The sequence below is a fragment of the Haliotis rufescens genome, unplaced genomic scaffold, assembly GCF_023055435.1.
Source record: "Haliotis rufescens isolate VD_foot unplaced genomic scaffold, xgHalRufe1.0.p SCAF_50, whole genome shotgun sequence".
In the NCBI taxonomy this organism is placed as follows: Eukaryota; Metazoa; Mollusca; class Gastropoda; order Lepetellida; family Haliotidae; genus Haliotis; species Haliotis rufescens.
In genome coordinates this window covers 977,612-1,001,009 of record NW_025964224.1, presented here as the reverse complement: position 1 = coordinate 1,001,009, position 23,398 = coordinate 977,612, and the positions used below count along the sequence as shown (strand labels likewise).

The window sequence follows — 23,398 nt, the reverse complement described above, 5'->3', positions numbered from 1 at the left end:
CCCTGGTCTTCGGCCTGACGAGCGAACGCTTTAACCACTTGGCTACCCGACCGCTCCTATCAACATGGAACTAAAATGGAAGAAAATGGCGGAATGGGTATAATTATGTCCTCGGAAAGTCCTTCTAGTTTTGCCCTATTGTATCGTGATGATGTTGCAGAAGTGTCACTCACAATGATATAACATCTCAAAGGCTTGGAATCCAGGCTTGCCGTCAGATAGGATGCAACACTTATGTTGGACTGAAGTTTCTAGGGTGAGAAGTGCTTAGTGGCCACAGTGATTGAAAGTGCCTCACCGTGGCAAGGTAACCTGCTTACTTGTCTGCCACGTAGCTTTGCGCTAGGCTCAGGCTTGTCACAAAGTATAACCCTTATTTATCGGTCACAACCTGTCTAGGGACCGGTCATTTCCTACAGGGGAGAATGGGGTGTCAGAGCTTGTATCATAAACGTCTGTGACGAGTCGTACAGTTGGTACTGTAATGGTGTCTTGAGTGAACTGCTTTCTGACTTCAAGTGGGTTAGCTGTCCTGACATTCAAGACTGTGTGGGACAAGAATCAGCACCATTTTATAAATCTTAGAATTGGCAATATTTTACTTGTCATTCGTAAATACTATGACCAGAACGAGTTATTTAGTTTGAAGTGTCCATAATATTAACACAGTGCTTTAGATTTCGTATTTCTGTATTTTCAATATTTCAGGATATTTCTGTTACATACCTTTATACTACTGACAAGAAATAAGGTAAGTAATGATGTGAATGTAGCTGTCGTTGAGGTGCACACCGTCTTATCACTGTAGGGGCGTCGGGTAGCCTAGTGGTTAAAGTGTTCACTCGTCACACCGAAGACGCGAGTTCGATGGGTACAATGTGTGATATTGCTGGAATATTGCTACAAGCGGCGTAAAACCATACTCACTCACTCACTCACTCACTCACTCACTCACTCACTCACTCACTCACTCACTCACTCACTCACTCACTCACCCTGAAATTCACATCATGCATCAACAAGACGCGATGCACACAGAAGCCAGTAAGTGTGGTCCATAGGGGAACTCTCAATAACAAATGCAACTGAGCTAAGCACACGCTTACAAATGCCTCGGAGTATCTCAATCAATAAACACAATGGCGGATTGTGGGTACGATAGATGGAGGCACTACACAAAAGATGCAGATCTACACCTGTTATCGATAGAGAACTCCGCACAATAGATGAAGGTGAAAACCGTCTCTACACAGCTGCCCGAAAGCAAGGCGTGCTGTGAAGGGTGTGACCCTAGCAGCATACCGTAGGCGGCAAAGATTGGGGCAGGCCTGGCAACACCAGGGACGGGCAGTGCGCCAATGTCGCGCACCATGTTTACAGACGAATCAAGGTTTTGCCTCCGTTTCATAGATGGCAGAACACGTTGTTGGCGACGTAGCGGTGAGCGGTATGCCAGAGCAACAATTCTTGACCCTGATCAGTATGGGCGCAGTAGTATCATGGTGTAGGGCGGTATGGCATATGATTCTGCGTCCTGTCGTTGTTCTACTCGCTAGATTTATTGGTAGAAATTTTGAACTGCAAGAAGACAATGCAAGACCAGATCGTGCTCAGGTCGTCACCGGTTGTCTCCGAAAAGAAGGCATACTGACATTGGTCTGGCTGTTACCTCCCTTAACATGAGAGATGGGATGCTCTCGGGCAGAGTACTCTTCAGGCGGAACGGCGGTCAATACCAAGGGCAGCTGAATGCAAATTCATCAACAGTATGCCATCAAGGTGTCGTGCATGTATCGCCCAACATGGTGGACACACCAGAAATTGATCTACAGACCAGACATTTATTTATATGCATATCATAATATAATTATAGGCGAGGGGAACACAAATTAACATAGAGGGTACAGCAAAGCGAAGGACCGGTGGAGCGTACATCAACCCATATCACCTGACGTTCCCGTGGACAATGAATGTATCTCACCGCACACCCAAAGGCTAGGGGAACATAGACTAACATAGAGGGTACATCAACCCCTATCACCCGCGGGTCCCGTGGACAATGAATGTATCTGACCGCACACCCAAAGGCTAGGGGAACATAGACTAACATAGAGGGTACATCAACCCCTATCACAAGAGGGTCCCGTGGACAAGGAATGTATCTCACCGCATACTCAAAGGCTAGGGGAACATAGACTAACATAGAGGGTACATCAACCCATATCACCCGCGGGTCCCGTGGACAATGAATGTATCTGACCGCACACCCAAAGGGTAGGGGTACATAGACTAACATAGAGGGTACATCAACCCATATCACCCGAGGGTCCCGTGGACAAGGATTGTATCTCACCGCACACCCAAAGAGTAGGGGAACATAGACTAACATAGAGGGTACATCAACCCATATCACCTGACGTTCCCGTGGACAAGGAATGTATCTCACCGCACACCCAAAAGGTAGGGGAACATAGACTAACATAGAGGGTACATCAACCCCTATCACCCGCGGGTCCCGTGGACAAGGAATGTATCTGACCGCACACCCAAAGGGTAGGGGTACATAGACTAACATAGAGGGTACATCAACCCATATCACCCGAGGGTCCCGTGGACAAGGAATGTATCTGACCGCACACCCAAAGGCTAGGGGTACATAGACTAACATAGAGGGTACATCGACCCCTATCACCCGAGAGTCCTGTGGACAAGGAATTTATCTCACCGCACACCAGGAGGGTAGGGGAACATAGACTAACATAGAGGGTACATCAACCCCTATCACAAGAGGGTCCCGTGGACAAGGAATGTATCTCACCGCACACCCAAAGACTAGGGGAACATAGACTAACATAGAGGAAACATCAACCCCTATCACAAGAGGGTCCCGTGAACAAGGAATGTGTCTCACCGCACACCCAAAGGGTAGGGGTACATAGACTAACATAGAGGGTACATCAACCCATATCACCTGACGTTCCCGTGGACAAGGAATGTATCTCACCGCACACCCAAAGGGTAGGGGAACATAGACTAACATAGAGGGTACATCAACCCCTATCACCCGCGGGTCCCGTGGACAAGGAATGTATCTGACCGCACACCCAAAGGGTAGGGGTACATAGACTAACATAGAGGGTACATCAACCCATATCACCCGAGGGTCCCGTGGACAAGGAATGTATCTGACCGCACACCCAAAGGCTAGGGGTACATAGACTAACATAGAGGGTACATCGACCCCTATCACCCGAGAGTCCTGTGGACAAGGAATTTATCTCACCGCACACCAAAAGGGTAGGGGAACATAGACTAACATAGAGGGTACATCAACCCCTATCACAAGAGGGTCCCGTGGACAAGGAATGTATCTCACCGCACACCCAAAGATTAGGGGAACATAGACTAACACAGAGGAAACATCAACCCCTATCACAAGAGGGTCCCGTGAACAAGGAATGTGTCTCACCGCACACCCAAAGGGTAGGGGTACATAGACTAACATAGAGGGTACATCAACCCATATCACCTGACGTTCCCGTGGACAAGGAATGTATCTCACCCCACACCCAAAGACTAGGGGAACATAGACTAACATAGAGGGTACATCAACCCCTATCACAAGAGGGTCCCGTGGACAAGGAATGTATCTCACCGCACACCCAAAGGGTAGGGGAACATAGACTAACATAGAGGGTACATCAACCCATATCACCTGACGTTCCCGTGGACAAGGAATGTATATCACCGCACACCCAAAGACTAGGGGAACATAGACTAACATAGAGGGTACATCAACCCCTATCACAAGAGGGTCCCGTGGACAAGGAATGTATCTCACCGCACACCCAAAAGGTAGGGGTACATAGACTAACATAGAGGGTACATCAAACCCTATCACCCGCGGGTCCCGTGGACAAGGAATGTATCTCACCGCACACCAAAAGGCTAGGGGTACATAGACTAACATAGAGGGTACATCAACCCCTATCACCCGAGGGTCCTGTGGACAAGGAATTTATCTCACCGCACACCCAAAGGGTAGGGGAACATAGACTAACATAGAGGATACATCAACCCCTATCACAAGAGGGTCCCGTGGACAATGAATGTATCTCACTGCACACCAAAAGGGTAGGGGAACATAGACTAACATAGAGCGTACATCAACGCATATCACCCGAGGGTCCCGTGGACAAGGAATTTATCTTATCGCACACCTTAAGGGGTAGGGGAATATAGACTAACATACATGTAGAGGGTACAGCAACGCATGTCCCTCTCGAGACTCGTGAACAACTTATATTGTTACTAACAACCCTTGCATGTCGACAACACTATATGTTGACAATGACACACTTCTACTATTTCTTTGTGAACTTTGCCTTCAGCAGAAACAGCTCCACCCTTTCCAGGAACTGTAAGCAAAAGTAAACATAACCTAGGTCACGTGAGGTCATGTTGATCAATTGTTGAGGCGATCAGCAGAAACAGCTCCACCCTTTCCAGGAACTTTGAGCAAAAGTAAACATAACCTAGGTCACGTGAGCTCATGTTGATCAATTATTGAGGCGATCAGCGGAAACAGCTCCACCCTTTCCAGGAACTGTAAGCAAAAGTAAACCTAACCTAGGCCACATCAGGTCATGTTGATCAATTATTGAGGCGATCAGCGGAAATAGCTCCACCCTTTCCAGGAACTGTAAGCAAAAGTAAACCTAACCTAGGCCACATGAGGTCATGTTGATCAATTATTGAGGCGATCAGCGGAAAGAGCTCCACCCTTTCCAGGAACTGTAAGCAAACTGAAACTAAAACTACGTCACGTTTTCAACAATAGACAACAGTGGGCTGTTGAGAATTCTCGCCAGATAACCGGCCTCACTTGTTTCATATTTAGATCTATGTATAAATATTCAGAGTGATAAATCAAACTCCACCAGACTATATGACAAGAGGGTTGATTTCAACTAACCAAGAGTCAACGTTAGCAGGTGAAGGTAGTTTAGACCAGATCATGCAACAGATGCGCCTTTGTGAGCGGCTGATCTGCATTAGCTGATGGTTCACACGAACGTTACTGAAAGGGTTGTCGCCAAATACATGAAAAGACACCAGGCGTGTAAAGAAAGTGTATCATTCAAAGTTTGTACAAATGAATTGCTTATTCGATATGGAGCGTTATAATCAAAATAAATACAGATTCAGAGTGAAAATTAGGGTGGCTACAACATGTCAACACACATTCCCACAGCTCCAGGCTTTCACAACTTATGGGATACAATCGAGCATGCTCTTTCTACCAAGATTTCAAAGAACGTCATACGACTCTTTCTCAGAAGCTGTTTGATCGGGGCAACATGATTCAAGGCCTCAGCAAAGCTTTCAAAATGTTTTAAGTAGACATATAGCTGGCTCTGCTTTTATTAGAGATTTCTTTTGATTATTGAAAATAAAATTCACTTGTGTATTTACTTGCTGCAAAAGATTTAATCTTAGTTCAGTAGAAATATATCAGCATCTCATTATAAATGCACCATTCTTGTTTTGTTTTGTTTTGTACACATTCTTACATCAAAATAAAAGTCACTGAGGGTACAAAGACTATCTGCTAATCATGAATTATTTGTTGTCATGAAATAAAAACAGGCAGTCTTTAAATGAGTTCAATCTAGACAGATATTTAGTATTTTACAATACAGCAGAACTTATTCACATATTGATTTCAGTCTTTAACAGCTATGCTAATCCATGATATAGGGTATTAAGAAGGAAAGTTAATATCATAAGGGGCGTTGTTGAAAAAGCGCCTCAAAATATGATACATACAAGGGACAAACATATTTTCGGTAAGTAGAATCATTATTTACATGGCACAGTTGTGTATGTACAGTAGATGGTAAAGTCTGACTTACTTGATTTAAATGTTATCTGGACCAACAGTGGTAAAATGTTATGCCACACACGTACAATAATTCGAAACAATGCTCTTAATTATGTCTGATATTTACCATGACGATCAGTGACGTACTTTTTAGCCTCGATTATCTGACGCAACGTGTATGCCATCGGGTGTAAAAAGCAAACTAGTGATGAAGGAATATATGAATGGATTACTAGAACTCGGAAAGGGTATGCATGTACTGTATTATCGGTAGCGCCCGCTCATGGTGAGTCTCGTCAGGGTCAAGAAAGTTTTGTTTTAGCAACTAAATAATGATCGTAAATGTAATACATGTAGTGTTATTTGAACTTGTGCCGCGTTAGAGTTGACACGCGATTGTCAATCTCTAGACTCTTCAGTTCAAAGTCTCCCCCTACATAATCTTGTCGTTATCGTTTATCGTGCAAGCGTGACATTTCGAAAGCGAGGTCTGCATGTTTGCCATGTTGTTCCTGAATCTTGTCAATCATATAAGGGTAAAAAAGGGACCGGAATGATATGAATGATTTCATTGGATTTTCAAAAAGGACAAGATCAGGTTTGATGGCCTGGACAGGTCTGGAGGCCTATTCCAAAGAATTTTGCATTTATCATTTGCTATGACGCCTTCTATTTATTCTGGGTCGTGCCATGGATGGACCTCTGAGTCAAAACCAAAAGCATGATGAAGAAAATGTAATAAAATAATTCAGAGGTTTTCTTCCACCATTTCGCAAGGGGCGGTGATGGCGACATAAAGGTTAGATACTGAACGTCAACGAGAACAATCGATTATCTGCCGAAACAGATTCCGTTTGGCGCAACAGGCAAAAGAGTGGAAAACAGAAACGTTTCATTTTAAACAGGAGCAGAAGCAATAGGGGCACAAAAACATGTAAGAACAAAACACTGAAACATTTTATAGAGAAGGCAGAAGTTCGTCATACTTGAATTTGATTGGTCACAATATTACATCAGCAAGTGGTACTACTATATAAATGATTGTACTTGGTGTTGGAACCATTAATAAATGAAGGTACATGTGTAACGAGCAAATCGTCTGTTATCACAGACCTTATCTTTGGGTCACGTTCCACAGGCCAGAAGGAACAAGGTTGTGGGGGGAGGGGTTGGGGGATAAGGCAACATCTGGGCGAATTGTTTTCAATTTCCCCAAAACTTCCTTTCCTTACAATAAAGAGAAACATTCACAACATATGCTCTGTATAAATATAATGCTTTCATTACATCAGATTTATTATCATTGTCGAGTCATTGATATCAGTATAAATATAAACATGAATTGGGTATTTTACTTTTATATGTGTATCACATCGCTCATCTACTACTTTTAAGGTGTACAAGGTAACGCTTCATTGAAACAGTGTCAACCAGTGTGCCATATCAATAAAACCAAACACACTAAACAGACAAAAAGCAGGACGACGTGAATTGAGTTCTTTTCTTAGAACTGCCCCTGATTTCATCTCAAAACATGAACATTTATTGAACTGGACCATCCCAATGTACCATTACGAGGGGGAGAAGTTGTGTTGGTAATAAACATTATTCTACTTCTTTAAAAAAATATAATACCCAGCAGAAAATGGGCTGATGTTTATCTGCTAGATGTTTGGGCTTGTTGGTAACCAACTGGTAGCACCTTCCTCATTGATAATCTAAAAAAATGTTTGTCAGATGAAACTATGTGGTTTTCATTCAACTGTTTGGCCGTCTTTGTTGGTTCTCAGAACGTGCTATGTTATGAGCGGCGGAATTTATCGATGTCAACTTCTTAATTATTATCAACACAACGTTTCAGAGAATATGCGTACTCCTTCATCGGGTGAATTCATCTGATGAAGGAATAAGCATATACTCTGAAACGCTGCCATTGGAATACGTGCTTTGTTATGTTATTCAATACGAAATAACTGCTTCTGGTACACGTGTACGTGTCTTTAATGTACTATGGGGGATAAGTTATGTTTGGAGTAAAGATTTCTTTTCTTCTTTAAAAAAATATAATACCTCGCAGAAAATGGGCGGATGTTTATCTGCTAGTCTGGACTTGTTGGGGACCACCTGGTAGCACATTCTTTACTACAGTGTGTGCATTCAGTGATACTGTGTGCATTGTCCATTGTCGCCATGTGTAGGGATCTTGAGAATCTGAATGAATGCTTGTCCGATGTCAATTTGTATTTTTGTTAGTAAAATTACAAAATAACCCATTCGAATACAGCTCGTATATTTACTATTACACCATGTCAGGACCTGTCTTGACACAATTTGTCTATCAAGACGAGAATGTAAGGTGTAAAGATATCAGCTACAGTCTGGGTTGGTGATCATACGCCAGGTCTGCGCACTTGCTGAAACAAGAAGTACTACCATGGCTTAAAAAAAACGAACAGAAAACACCAGGTAAAGGTCAATTGCCATAATAATACATGTTACATAAGAGTGGTGTTTATACCATTGGTGTTTGAGATACACTGACATCTCATAACACCACAACTAACATACTAACTGTGTAATGTCATATTTATTTTTACATACGAACAATCAATTTCCCTATACTATATAAGTTCACACTTCTGTATTGAAGGTAAGTTATAACTGTTCATTCGTGAGGGCGAAAGTACAGTTATGGATGGTGTTCGCGAAAAGATAAGTGTATCCTGTTCCACCACCGGTGGCACCCGTCACAAACACTTTGTAAAGGCAAGTCAGTTGTTCACAATGCATTATGTATTAACTTAGTCACATAAATCATATTGGGAGACAAGACCTAACTTGCTACCAATAGGTGATGTCATGCCCCACTTGTTATTAACTGGTGTTGCTTCAAATCTAAACTGGACTAGAAACATCTGCTTGAGAAAATACAGTTTCCATTGCATAGTTTACCAAGGAGCAACATAGTTTGACCAATGTATCCTAGTAATGATACTGCACCAATTGTATCTCTCACTATCTTCATCAGGCACACGTATGCGCTCTATCTATCTCATGGGACAGTTATTAGGTCACACAGTGTACAGATACACGTTGTGCAGCTGGCTGATAAAACTAAATTAAAACTTACCACTAATTATGTATAATAAATATATGTTAAAGTGGGAGTGAAATTAGTACGCAATAGAGTGGTAGTACCATATTCAATGGCAGTACACAATAAAGTGGTGGTACCATATTCAATGGCAGTACACAATAGAGTGGTGGTACCATATTTAATGGCAGTACACAATAGAGTGGTAGTACCATATTCAATGGCAGTACACAATAGAGTGGTAGTAGCATATTCAATGTCAGTACACAATAGAGTGGTAGTACCATATTCAATGACGGTACACAATAGAGTGGTTAAACCATATTCACAGGAAGTCATAAAATTATTATATAATTGTTTTCTATGCATTATCAAAGACGATGGATTTAGCTGGTGATTACTGTTATTATGGCTCAATTTGAGCTGTCGTATTGTGGTATGTATCCCCTTATTGATGCTGTATTTAAACTGTTTGTATAAATGTTGCTGTTATACAGCAGGCGTAATTATAATTTAGCTGGTAGGACAAACCTGCAAAGTATTATGTAAGAGCAATTGGATTATTGATGACACGTTATTCATGTGTATTTAGTAGTGGTTGAACATCAGTGAATAAAACACTGTACAAACTAATTTTGAACTCATTGGTTTCAGGAATGATGAACCTCGACCACCAAAGAAACCCACCAGTTTATGCAAAAGACAGTGCATAGTAGGTATGTATCACTAGAACCTATTAAGCTTAACAGCATGGTAGAATATCATGTTGTGGATTGTGTGACAACACACTTGCTGTTACTCTACGTGTGTGGTGAGACGTCAAATTGTACCGCATCCATTCAAAAGGTATTTCGTTTCGAGCAGGACATGTTCGCCTCCGAACTCTGGTGTCATCACTTTAAGTTATACATGTGTCTTTTGCGCCTGATGGAGTTTCAGCAGATGTTCGAGGCTGATTATTCCCTGGCGTTCACGTTTTCAATTTAAAGCAAGATATACACAATAGCTGGCACAATTAGAGATAAACTATTGCTGTACATCATTATTAGCTTCTCGTAGGTTGTAGGTGTACAGTGGTAGGAAGACGTACATGTGAAAATGGACATTCGAGACAATGTTGATATTTATTCTCAATGTATTATACAATGCTGAAAGGACAAAGAAAGTCTGATCTTAGGTATTTTATAGTTTTGTTCATGATCGACAAACCTTAGAAAAAACTTCATTCCTTAATCCATGGGGCTTTTGTTACAAAACGTAGTGACCATAGATATCGTCACATATCTAACTTCAGAAGCTAAGGTAAATTTATCCAAAATGAAAGCAAATGCCATCTGAAGTTTACTGAGAAAACATTATGTGAAATGCTGGACTTCCTTATTGATAACAGCTTTATACAATATGGGGGTAGACGTTTCGGCAAGAAGGGGTGATTCATAAACGTATCCTCATGATATTGTCGGAACCGTACAATGGAATATGGAAATAGTTTTGTCACTTTTATTTTTTGCCATAAAACTTTTGAAACCTTCACTGAGACTTTACAACACCAAACTCCTTGTTTGAGATGTCAGTCACTTAAAAATCAGCAATATCTACTTTTCAAATAACCAACAAAGAAAACATTTAGCAGATATAAATAACAACAAAGACAATCGGAATTGAACAAAACAAGAACATATATAATGAGATGCTGATATATTTCTACAGAACTGAGATGAAATATTTTCTTGCCAATGTCTGTAACAACCGGTTATGTGGCGAGAACACTATATATGTTTATAGCTAAGACATTTTAAGGAAACTCGTTTCTTCTATTTCAAATAGGACACACGATAACGTGCTGTGTGTACTTTGCTTGGGACCACAGCCTCCATGTCTGTCTATTGTTCAGGCGATCAGCAAATATCGATCCACCCTTTCCAAGAACTGTAAGCAAAAGTAAACTACAACTAGGTCACGTTAGGTCATTAATATGAGTGGAGGAAGATATTCACAGGGAGCAACACAGTATACCGTTACCGCAGATAAACTTTAACCACTTGCAGAAATCTGCTACGTGTGTAGTGCAGGGTATATATATTATCGTATTATGAACGGACACATACAAAGTTAATAATCTGACTAATTACAACACCAAGAGATGAATATCCATCCCCGTTGACATGAGACTAATACATAAAGTTATGTCACTTTACCGTCGTCCCATGCAGTTCTTGACGGCACACACGTTGTGGAACCTTATATCATTTCATTTACATATTATTTAAGATAGAACCTGTATAAAAAAAATGTGCCATTGCTTACACAATGTTCAAACGTCTGCTAGCACTTTAAACTTAAAATGTCTCAGTTAACGTTAACAGTAACGTAAATACAACCCGGGGCGTTCCGGTATTGACACTCGCGTGTCAACTCTAACTTGGCACAGGTTGTTTACATAACATTATATGTATTGGAAATTGGAGATGCAGACATCAAACTGGCGAAATGTTCTCGATTATTAAACACACAACAGGGATGAACATTACACGATTGAATCAGTGCTGAGCAGCGATCTGCTCGTAACTGCAATACTTTGGTCAACATAACCTAGGCTCGACTCAAACTGCCACATTCCCTGGGTCTAACATTTAACATTGATTTATTTTCTGACAGAATTTCTTGAACTCGAAATCGAGGAGAAAAACAGGAACTTCAAGAGTACATCTCTGAGAATTGTTTTCAATTTCCCTGAACCTCTCTGTTCCTAGCAGTAAAGGGGAAGATTCAGAACGAAATATGCATTGTATGAATGTAATGCTGTCATCAGGAGAGGAATAATCGGTGTATTGATATATGTATGAATATAGCTGTGAACTGGGTATTTTACGTTTACAATATAACACAATCTAGCATCAGCAGGTGGTACTACGAAATAAATGATTGTACTTGGGGTTGGAACCATTAATAAATGAAGGTACATGTGTAACGAGCAACTCGTCTGTTATCACAGACCTTATCTTTGGGTCACGTTCCACAGGCCAGAAGGAACAAGGTTGTGGGGGGAGGGGTTGGGTGGATGAGGCAACATCTTGGCGAATTGTTTTCAATTTCCCCAAAACTACCTTTCCTTACAATAAAGAGGAACATTCACAACATATGCTCTGTATAAATATAATGCTTTCATCACATAAGATGTATTATCATTGTCGAGTCATTGATATGTGTATGAATATAGCTATGAACTGGGTATTTTACTTTTATATGTGTATCACATCGCTCATCTACTATATTTAAGGTGTACTGGGTAAAACATCATTGCAACATTGTCAACCAGTGTGCCATATCAATAAAACCAGAAACACTAAACAGACAAGAAGTAGGACAACGTGAATTGAGTTCTATACTAAGAACATCCCTCGATTTCATTTCAAACCATGAACATTTATTGAACTGGACCATCCCAATGTACTTTTACGAGGCGGATAAGGTGTGTTTGTTTCAAAGATACCTTAGTAGTATAGTGTCACTAGTTAGAGTCTGGTTTTGGTGGAGGGAAAAGTGGAGGGAGCCTGAAAGGGTCCCCAGCCTACCGGTACTTTCTGAAAGCTACAGTATATACGATGCTGAAAAAAAGCAAACAGTCCCGACCTCGAGTTGACAATGCATGAATACAGTGTGGAACTGCAACCCTGAATGAATCGAACTGTGTCAACACCATGAGGTCTCCAGCTATACGAGTTCGCGAATATAAAATATATTTAAGAGAATATTTTATCCGTCAACTTTACGAAAATAGTTTCATCTCGTAGCAGTTGGGCTTGTAACGGCGGCGGCGGTATGCTATGTTTATTTCTCCTGTGTCGTAACATGACATCTCTCCTTGAAAACATTTTTTCACAGTCCGGACAGGTGGCAACCCCCATGGTGATCCAATACGGTGTGCGATTAGAGGTTATGAAGCTTTCTTTTATACCCTTGACTCTGTTGACGCTTCAAGGCAGCAAGTGTCCGTTCCACCACAGCCTTCATCTCCGACACATGTTGTATTTTCACGGGTTGGGGTGTTGTCTTCAATCCCTGTTTGGTTGTCATCGTTTTCATTTTAGGTGTTACCTGTCTCTTCTTTGTCTTCAGCGTCGACTTCTTGGCTGCTTGTGGTTTCTTTCTCTGTTGTGATTTTCTCAACGTAGTCTTCCTAAATATATCTCTAGAGTCAAGTCTAATCTCTGATGCTTTCTTCATGTTGTTCACGTCCAATCCGTTTGCTGGCGAGAGTAAAACTGTTTGTCGGGCTACACTACTGTAGAGTTTATACTGTCTTACACGTGCAGGGAATCTTGGAAGACACTCTTTTCTTCACAGCACACTTGTGAGTATGTTAAAAAAGCGATCATATTAGTATAAAGTCTTCGTCATACTACACCCGTGAAGGGCCGGGTTATAGAATCGACCTTCAGTAACCCATGCTTATCGGCGACTGACGGGGATCGGTTGGTCAGTCTCGCCGACTCGGATGCCACGTGCCATCGGTTCCTAGTTGCACAGATCGCTGCTCATGCTGTTGATCACTGGATTGTCTGGTCCAAGCTCGTTTATTGACAGACCACCGTCCTAGAGCTTGAATAATGCCGAGTGTGGCGTAAAACTAAATTCACTCACTCACTGATACCAATACATCTAAAAAAGTAATGTCATCGTTTAAATGGTGAGTTTAAACGCGTATTTTACCCTTACAAGGACGAGTGCATTCCACACACCCTTCCTGTTATCAAATGTGTCACTGTTTACAGTTCGGGCGAACATAACCCTATAGACATGTGTGCGGGCGAGTTCATTCATCAGAAATATGTCATTTACGATGTGTTTATATATATGAACTGCTAACCACGCTCATAGCCATGTTGCGTGTCGTGGTTAGAACCGTAATTGATCTATTGAAAGGTGTCATACATTCGTGTTCGGATATAGGTACAATATCTACACGCACATACTTTCCTACATCATTCAAATGTATTAAATACCGGATACGTTTAATAGACACCAACGAAAGAAAGGTTTAATGAGGGGAATACCCATATATATCCTCTCTGAACTAACTCCTTTTTAAAATAACAAATGTACAACACAATTTCCCTAACATATCATAAATACGGGACACTGGTCGCACAATTTATGAATGGGAAGCTTCAGGCGAGGCTGGTATGTTAACATTAATTGTAAGGCCGGGGTATGTTGACATTGTTATGGGCGGTCGGTCGCTTAGTCTCTCTGCTATACATTAGCTATGAATAAACCTGCTTCGACATATATTTCCAATAAAACATTTTCCTCGTGAAACATTTTTCCATGATAAACTCTGTTCTCTCTTCGAATTAAGAGTGACTATTGTAAACATGAAAATGTCCTATAGATTGCTTCCATCACTTTCCCAACAAACCTAGCTTTGTGCCGTCACACAGCTACATGTACTTATCAGTTTCTTATTGAACAGTGACATGGTTCTAACTATCTATTTTCAAAATAGCACGTTCTGAAGTAAAACTGTGCACATCATGTTACACGGTTAAAACTCAAACCACACGGTTTATTTGTCATCGCGTTAAATGGAAAAGCTTGCATTGAAACATCAACTATGCAAGTCGGGACAGGGCTGAATAATTCTATACAAATGGTTCACAATAGAACGCAGCGCGGGTGATTCGAAATCCGGCTGCCTTCAGCGTTGCAGTCAATGCAGGGTGACGTGACTACCTCGTTGTTGCGCGCTAAACTTAAACTACACCGCTAGCTGACACAGTTCGATTCATTCAGCTTTCAGAAAGTACCGGTAGGCTGGGGACCCTTTCAGGCTCCTTCCACTTTTCCCTCCACCAAAACCAGACTCTAACTAGTGACACTATACTACTTACCTTTACTTCTTTAAAAAATATAATACCTCTCAGAAAATGGGCTGATGTTTATCTGCTAGTCTTGACTTGTTGGGGACCAACTGGTAGCACATTCTTTTCTCCAGTGTGTTCATCCAGTGATACTGTGTGCAGTGTCCATTGTCGCCATGTGTGGGGATCTTGAGAATCTGAATGAATGCTTGTTCGATATCAATTTGTATTTTTATAAGTAAAATTTCAAAATAACCCATTCGAACACAGCTCGTATCTTTACTGTTACACCATGTCAGGACCTGTCTTGACACAATTTGTCTAATCAAGGCGAGAATGCATATATATATATCAGCTACAGTCTGGGTTGGTGATCATACGCCAGGTCTGCGCACTTGCTGAAACAAGAAGTACTACCATGGCTTAAAAAAACCGAACAGTAAACACTCGGTAAACGTCGATTGCCATAATAATACATGTGTTATATAAGAGTGGTGTTTATACCATTGGTGTTTGAGATATATTTTTTTAAAAAAGGTCATTTATTGCTCTTCTGTTTACAGCGGGATCACGAGATGTCCTTAAATAAGACATTTGTGAACTTTCATAAAAGTTCAGCAATTCACATTCAGGGAATTCTAAAGTTCCATGGCAACCTGCAATGTTGATAAATGTAACAATGATGATTGAATGGGTAATTGCAACTGAACATTTAACGTTGATGCAGTATTGCCAGGATGTTTGAACAAGTCGAGTTGTGACGGAAAGTATGTTTCCAATGTATTGCATTGATAGCTACTTGATAGTAGCAATGATATGCCGTCATTGAAATTGAACATGGTGGATCGGGTACAGCGCTCTCATTGTAGACCTATGTTTATTTTATGGGACAAAACTACATTTGACACCGAAATCGCACAGTATGTTCATCTCAATTCTACCTTGACCATGAAGTGTTCCTAGAATCGCCTACAGAGGTGGGGATAATGGAGTATACTAGTGCATATTACGGACAAGCATTATCAGAATAGCAGGAGAATCTGGTCTGTCAGAGCAAGGCTGATAACAGACATCAGCCAGACCAGGAACTGCACTAGAGAGACACTTTTATATGATCGTTCTTGTTGCATGTAGAATTTGAGCAAAGCTACCCCTTCGTTAATATGTGTCCATATCTAAAAACATTGAATGATGAAGACTCTAAACATCGGTGACTATCCTCTTGATGTCGTTTAAGTCAAATAACATTAATGTCCTTAAATTATATTAAAATGTAGATTAAACCATAATGATTGTGAATATGAAGTAACAATAAATATGTTGGTAGGGTGTATTGGACATATCATTAGTAACGTGCATGTTATCTTGGCAACAGGATGTTTAGTACACAAATGGCTTCACCGCTCGCCTCAAACGTCACTGCATTGACACAACTGAACACATCTGCCCATGTATTGCATTGACAGCTACTTGGTGGACCGCTACTGTATGCAGTAATTGCCTCCTTATATGGAAAGTAATAGAAACTACAACCCACGCTCGCAAACTGATATGTCCCCTCGTTTTATAGTGGAAATAGCTAACGCTCCGAATATTAACGCGGCCCAGATATATGAAGGCATTAAGTTCAGAATTTCAATGAAAGATTTATTTACGGTTGTTTGAATCGTTACAACGCGATAGTGCATGTGCAGTATATTTTCTCATGCACAATATTAGAACGCTGAATGGGAGAGGGTTTGTATCGGATATAGTTAATGCTACATTAAGAACCCGTTATGGGGCAGGGTTTTCTGTATACAATATTATTGATATTAATACTTGTAGTCTTCATGGCAAAACAGCTCAGTCTTTGTGGTCTAGTAGATATAGCGTCTGTCGGGAGAGAGGAATGTCGTTGGTTCAATCCCCAGTCGCGCCATACCAAAAGGTGTTACTTGCTGTTACACTGCCTGGCATTAGGCATAAAGGGGATAAAACAAGGGCTGGTCGGTTCGGAGTCAATATAATGTGTGGCAATTTTGCGAAAGTCAGTAAAATGAAGCTTCCTAAATGAAATAGAGACAAGTAAGTTGAATTCATAATAATTCCTTTATAACAGCCAGCTGTTACTTTATCATACTGGTCTGCACTTGAGGATACTCTCATCATGTAAACCCACCATTACATTGTATACCCAAAGCACTAGCTATTGGTAATCCTCTAGTCCATTCTGTAATACAACTGTTCACAAGTGCAGTACGTAGATGAAATGCCAGTAAAGGTAGATACTTTGTTAGGTTTTTGTTGTTTTACATACAACAGACAGTTTGGTGAAAGTGGCAAGAGAGAGAGCCAACTGGACTGGGAGGAGTACTTCATGGCCATTGCATTTCTGTCTGGAATGAGAAGCAAAGACCCCGTCACGCAGGTAAAATTGGGATTCATATATATCACGTGCTTTTAGTGAAAAGAAGCTATGGGTCTTAAAGAGGTTGTTTGCACTGCAGTAATACAACAGTTTTTGCGAAGAACTTTAAGCATAAGTCAACAGAAATGAACAGTATTATCAATTACCCTCGCCGTCGGGTAGCACACAGTCTGGTCACTGTAACGAGTCCATCTTGTGACATGTACCCTACCCTGCAGTACCCCTGACAGTTAAAAGGACACTGTTGTGTAATGACACACCTATCATCCAAAACTGGCCCCCTCAGGAGATATCGCTTGGGTGAGGTCAAGCGATATCTACATTGTAGATATCGCTGCAAAGAAATTGCATCACAATGCTTTGCAGACCATTGTGACGTTACTGGTTACCATGACGTCACAATAAAAAGACATCATTAATGGATCTGCTACTGAAGCTGTTAGCAGTACGTTTTATGACTGTTTGTTACTGTCTACAAACTGAAAAAGTTGGAAGAATGATGTTGGATGATAAATAAAATCTCACCCTCGTGACTTTCGATATCAAATATATCAACACTCGTTGATAAAAGTGGATAAACTTTTTTTCAACTTTTATGAACTCTTGTTGATATATTTGCTATCAAAAGACACTCGGGTGAGATATAGAGAATCTCACCCTCGTGTCTTTTGATATCAAATATATCAACACGAGTTGATAAAAGTGGAAAAATTCCGAGGCTGTGGCAGCCATTTTTGGATGATAAACTCTCTTTAACACTGCTAATGTATTAATTGTGGGCGAGTTGTAGGTCGGAGCGTGTATTGTCAATCCTAAGAAAAGGATCGTCGGAACCGGTTACAACGGGATGCCTAACAACTGTAGCGATACACTGCTCCCCTGGGAAAAAAAAGATGCTGCCAGCCAACTGGGAACTAAATATTATTACGGTAAGTCATAATAATGAAAATTGCTACATGTTAACATTACAGAATTACATACACACACATGCACACGCATGCACACACGCACACACACAGACACAGACACACAGAAACAGACACACAAACACCCACACACAGAGAAAGAGACACAGGCAGACACACACACAGAAACAGACACAAACACACAGTGAAACAGACACACAGACACAGACACACAAACACACACACAGAAACAGACACAAACACACAGTGAAACAGACACACAGACACAGACACACAAACACACACACAGAAACAGACACATGCAGACACACACAAGCAGAAACAGACACAGGCAGACACACACACACAGAGAAACGGGCACAGGCTTGTTTCCATGTAACGAGTGCGCCAAGATCATCATCCAGTCGGGCATCAAGACAGTTGTCTACTACTCGGACAAGAAACATGACAAGGAGGAAGTAAAAGCCGCGAAGATCCTGTTTGAGGAGGCTCGTGTCGAAACAAGGTTTATTACGATTTCAACCAGAATTCCTCACTTACACCTATAAGCTCTGAATGCTGTTTCTAGAATTGTAGTTAGTTTTTATTCAATTTTTAGACTAAGCCACGCCTTGACGTGTTTCGGCCCAAAGTGACAGTTCCCAAACAAACGACAGCCAACCGCAACACGTCTGCAGTTTCCCTCCGGGAAACCAAGCTGCACTGATGAGTCCTGGTGGGACGAAACGTGTCTAAAGGGATTACTCTAATCGGATTAAACGGATTAACGCTTGAAAGGTAAGAATTGGTGGCTAACCCTAACCCTAAACCCTAACCCTAAGGACCCCCAAGGGGGTGTTTGACCCTAAAGACGTGTAAGTTTCCCTAAGACCCCCAAGGGGTGCTTGACCCTAAAGACGTGTAAGTTTCCCTAAGGACCCCCAAGGGGTGCTGGCCCGGCAAGGGGTGTTGGAGTCACTGGAGCGTGAGCCACGGTCACGGTATAGCGAGACACCGGCCGCGGTAATTGAGCGGATGGTAGAGGCCGGGCTGCGCCCGGTAAACTGCATTGTTGCCCTGTTATGTTTGTGATTTATTTGCATAGACAAGATAGTTGTATTTTGCTATTGTTTTTTTGTGAACTGCAATGCGCCGTGAGACTGCTATCCTCGCGCATCCCGTGACATGTGACTATTTTGTTTGGTGCATATGTTAGAAGAATGGGGAGTACCGCCGTACTAATCCGCAAGGGGCGTGCGTGTACTAGTGGTCATACTCTGTGACGGTTCCGCGATTAGAATGCGCTGCGAATCATTTAGCGCGAAGTTCAAGTAGAGCCGTAGCCAAGTCTATGTAAACATGGCCGGCCAGTACCTGCTATGGTCCGTGCCAAAACTCAAATGTGCGCTCTTTCAACGAAACGCTTCGACAGCTGGAAGGAAACTTAAACTGATCGAGAGGTATGTAACCCATTTTTTTAGTTATCAAGTATGCTTACATTCATAATCTGCGATATGCACCGCAATTTCTACTAGGCCCTTTTCTTGCCTGTCAAATAAGTGCCATCTCTGTCAGGCCTACTGTGACTGACAAAATCAACTATCGATATATTTCAGTTGTTGCCTTCCATTAAACCATGACCTACTGTATAGTTACCCATAACCAAAGTACCAACTGTGGCTCCCGGTCTCAGATTATATAAATCCTCGATAAAAGGCGCAGTCTCCATTGCGTCGTCTGTTAACATTCACCGCACTCCTGAGACGTCACTTGTTTTCGAACACCCGATTGCTTTTGTAGTTTAGCGGGGCTATTTATGAATATGATCAGCAGTGTTTTGACACGTAGTTCTCAACAAAATTCGGTACGACTTCCGCCCGTATCTGCCAACATTTTTTTCAAAAATAATTAAAAGTACTGAGCGTCAACGCATTGGACATATTACTTTAGGATGGGGGTTTCGGGCGGAAGATTTTCCCATAATGCTTGCAAGTCGGCAGTAAAACACAGAAGGTTTATACAACTTTGAAACCTGTTGTATTCACAAAATATAGACGTTTTTCAAATTATAGTGTTATATTTTACTCTTCCTTTTCGTCATGATATGGGCACCAAAATTCTGAATGACTTATGATAGGTGTACAGTGCAGTGCTTACTGACATTTCTGTGTCCATGAAATGATTATTGAAACTTGGCAACTCTATGTCACATTAACAATTACCATATTTTTATCCAGGTATTTTATAAAACAGGAAATGAGTTTTCAGATAGTATCAGTATATCTGGTAATAATTTGTCTTCTGGCTATATAGGCATGAGATTATCAAACACAGTTTAATCATACAGGTTTCATTGCTTATTCATGATGCATGTCATTTATAAGATAAATTAGTCATAGTGATAATGATGTGAATTATTTTCCTATAATATTATGCCCTTATGCAAATCTGAAATAGTAGTTGCACACATTAAAATGTATTTAATTTTCATTTCAGACTTGAATCTTATGACAGAAATGATGATTTTGTTGGGCCATCTGTCTCCATCCCACGTCCAGAAGATACATCATGGCCAGTGTCAGGATTTCAACAGCTGATGCCTTCCCATCGTCAACTACTGCCTCCCATTTCCAAAGAAATCATTGAGGGTTACTTCATCTACCGTATGACAGGAGACAACCAAGCTGCCCATGATATCAAGGCCATAGAGAAAGGTTCTCTGATGTTTGAGGGGGACAGGGTGCTGGCATGCAGTGTTCACATACGTGCATCTACTGATGTATACTTAAGTGGCATCGTCAGTGCATCTATGAAAAACAAGGTAAAATATTTACACACCATAAAATAAAAATAAAAAATAAAACCTTTTTAAATTATAATGAAATTTTTACTCAAAGATGAAGCTAATCCAAAATACATTCTTGACATAATACCGATTGAAAGTGAATTTATTAATGGGAAATGTATTTGCGTTTTCATATTGTATTTTACGGTGTATAACACAGTACATAAAATGATTTTAAAAGACCATTACCAGTAATAATCTGTAGCTTAGGATCGGTGTTTCATGCAAAACACGAGTTAGCTCCCTTTGCCCTTTGTTTAGAATGGTTTTGCTTGTAATCGCCCTCGTGCACTTTCAGTTGTTTATTTCATCGTCTCATCTAAATTTATATACTTACAAATTGTTTAAAGACTTTATTGCCATTTACCATTAAAGTAATCATAACGTTTTAGCTTGTGTAGTAAACTGTAATCTGATAGTACTAACCATGTTGCCGATGTAAACACAGGAGTTACTTCCCTTAGCTTCAGGAATTGTGAACTGTCTTGTGTCGTTTTGGATGATGATGTCGAGGTGTTGCAAAAGCAGTCAATTAGTTTTCCTTTTTGTATTTTAACCTAGTCCGTAAACATAAATGTTTTACTTCTAGACTGATAATAATATCACAATCTGGACTGTGTCGTGTGATCATTGTTGGAGACAAAACCATAACAGTAGTTTTGTTTTCCTGCATAGGAGTCACCATGGAGATTTGTTGCTCCATCTGAAGTGTCTCAGCTGTTTGTAGACTCCTTGGGGGTGAGTGCTGATCAGCAGCTACATTAATAATATTTCAACTTTTAATTACCAATCTAATCACTGTCCATTTTTTATTATCAGTATTAGGTTGTTTTCAACTATATCATTCTATTTCATCAACCTGTTATTTCATATAACATTCCTTAGTTGTCACCATGTTGGTATGAACTATTCAGAGTAGGATATGTTGGGTTCTCATGTAATTGAAATGTATTTTCATCCTGGTGACTGTAACATCCTAACAGGAGAAATATCTACGTCTGAATAATGTTGTGTGAAGTTTGTTGTGAATTGAAATGCTTTTCACCATAATAACTTATGTACACTGTTACCATATGGCCATGTTTATAAGAAATGTTATATGTATTTGTTTTAGGTGACGCCATGGGTGGCTACAATTCTGGCTACTACGGCGAATAAAAGTGATGGAAGAGTGATATTTTACTTGGTCCTCTTTAACCCCCCACACAAACACAACTTATCCGCCTCGTAATGGTGCTTTGGGATGGTCCAGTTCAATAAGTGTTGATGTTTTGATCGAGGGATGTTCTTAAAATAGAACTCAATTCACGTTGTCCTGCTTCATGTCTGTTTAGTGTGTCTGGTTTTATTGATATGGCACACTGGTTAACACTGTTGCAATGATGTTTTACCCAATACACCTTAAATATAGTAGATGAGCGATGTGATACACATATAAAAGTAAAATACCCAGTTCATAGCTATATTCATACATATATCAATACACCGATTATTCCTATCCTGATGACAGCATTACATTCATACAATGCATATTTTCTACTGAATCTTCCCGTTAACTGCTAGGAACAGAAACGTTCCGGGAAATTGAAAACAATTCTCAGAGATGTTCTATCAGAAAATATATCAATGTTAAATGTTAGACACAGGGAATGTTTGAGTCGAGCCTAGGGGAATTCCTGGGGTGTTTCTGGATTGGATGTCAGAAATGTCACAAGACCGAATGTGGAGAACCTCATCCTGTCCTGGGTGTTGATGGGGATCACGTTATACAGACACCCGCTACCGCCTGAGTCTCGTGAACCAACACCCTGAGGTGAAACGGGTCATCACCCTGTGGGAATGCGAGTTTTAAAAAATGCAACAGGAGGACTCACTGCATGCTTTCTTGCAGGGACCCCACTGTATCCACTTACCTGGTCCGCTTAACCCTTGCGACGCCTTCTATGGAGGACGAACCAATGCCACTCGATTACGCCAAGAAGCCCAAGAAGGTGAAACCATCAGGTATATCGATATATGTTCACTTTATCCTTACATTTGTAAGACCAGAGCGTTTCCCACGGGACACCCAACCCTTCATCAGCCCCCTGTGGACACGTTGTTTGAGCTGAAAGGACAAATCCAATGTCGTGTCCTACACACGAAACGACTCTACAATCCGCTACTGCCCTACAGATCGGGTGGAAAACTGCTCTGTCCTTTGTGCAGCACATGTGCCGATACCCGGTCAGACTCACCCTGTGAGCACACCAACGAAGAGAGGTTTTGTGTGGGCACGTACGCCGTAGAACTCCATGAAGCCGTGAAGAAGTATCGACACCTTTGCAAAGCATGACCCCGACACCCAGCAACCAGGGCTGTGCTTTCTCTCTCATGCTAAAAGCCTGACCCTTTGA

At 41.0% G+C, this 23,398-nt stretch overlaps 1 protein-coding gene and 1 long non-coding RNA gene across 4 annotated transcripts; both read left to right on the top strand.

The window, feature by feature from the left end:
- Nucleotides 1-9,670: 9,670 nt before the first annotated feature.
- Nucleotides 9,671-18,154, top strand: LOC125374043. 2 transcript variants are annotated; one of them, XR_007218496.1, is made up of 3 exons: nt 9,671-9,694; nt 17,147-17,252; nt 18,043-18,154. It is a non-coding gene; the product is annotated as an uncharacterized LOC125374043 (long non-coding RNA). The 2 variants fall into 2 exon arrangements; XR_007218497.1 differs by lacking the exon at nt 9,671-9,694 and adding an exon at nt 16,886-16,909.
- Nucleotides 18,155-18,866: 712 nt separating this feature from the next.
- LOC124151372 lies at nt 18,867-22,325 on the top strand. 2 transcript variants are annotated; one of them, XM_048384746.1, is made up of 4 exons: nt 18,867-18,955; nt 20,654-20,978; nt 21,678-21,740; nt 22,117-22,325. In XM_048384746.1, the coding sequence occupies exons 2-4, from the start codon at nt 20,754-20,756 to the stop codon at nt 22,231-22,233; spliced, it is 405 nt and encodes a 134-aa protein (XP_048240703.1). In that variant the 5' UTR covers nt 18,867-18,955; nt 20,654-20,753; the 3' UTR covers nt 22,234-22,325. The 2 variants fall into 2 exon arrangements, 1 of the variants encoding a protein (XP_048240703.1); XR_007218495.1 differs by lacking the exons at nt 18,867-18,955; nt 22,117-22,325 and adding an exon at nt 19,605-19,617 and having other exon boundaries at nt 21,678-22,104.
- The last annotated feature ends 1,073 nt before the right edge of the window (nt 22,326-23,398 follow it).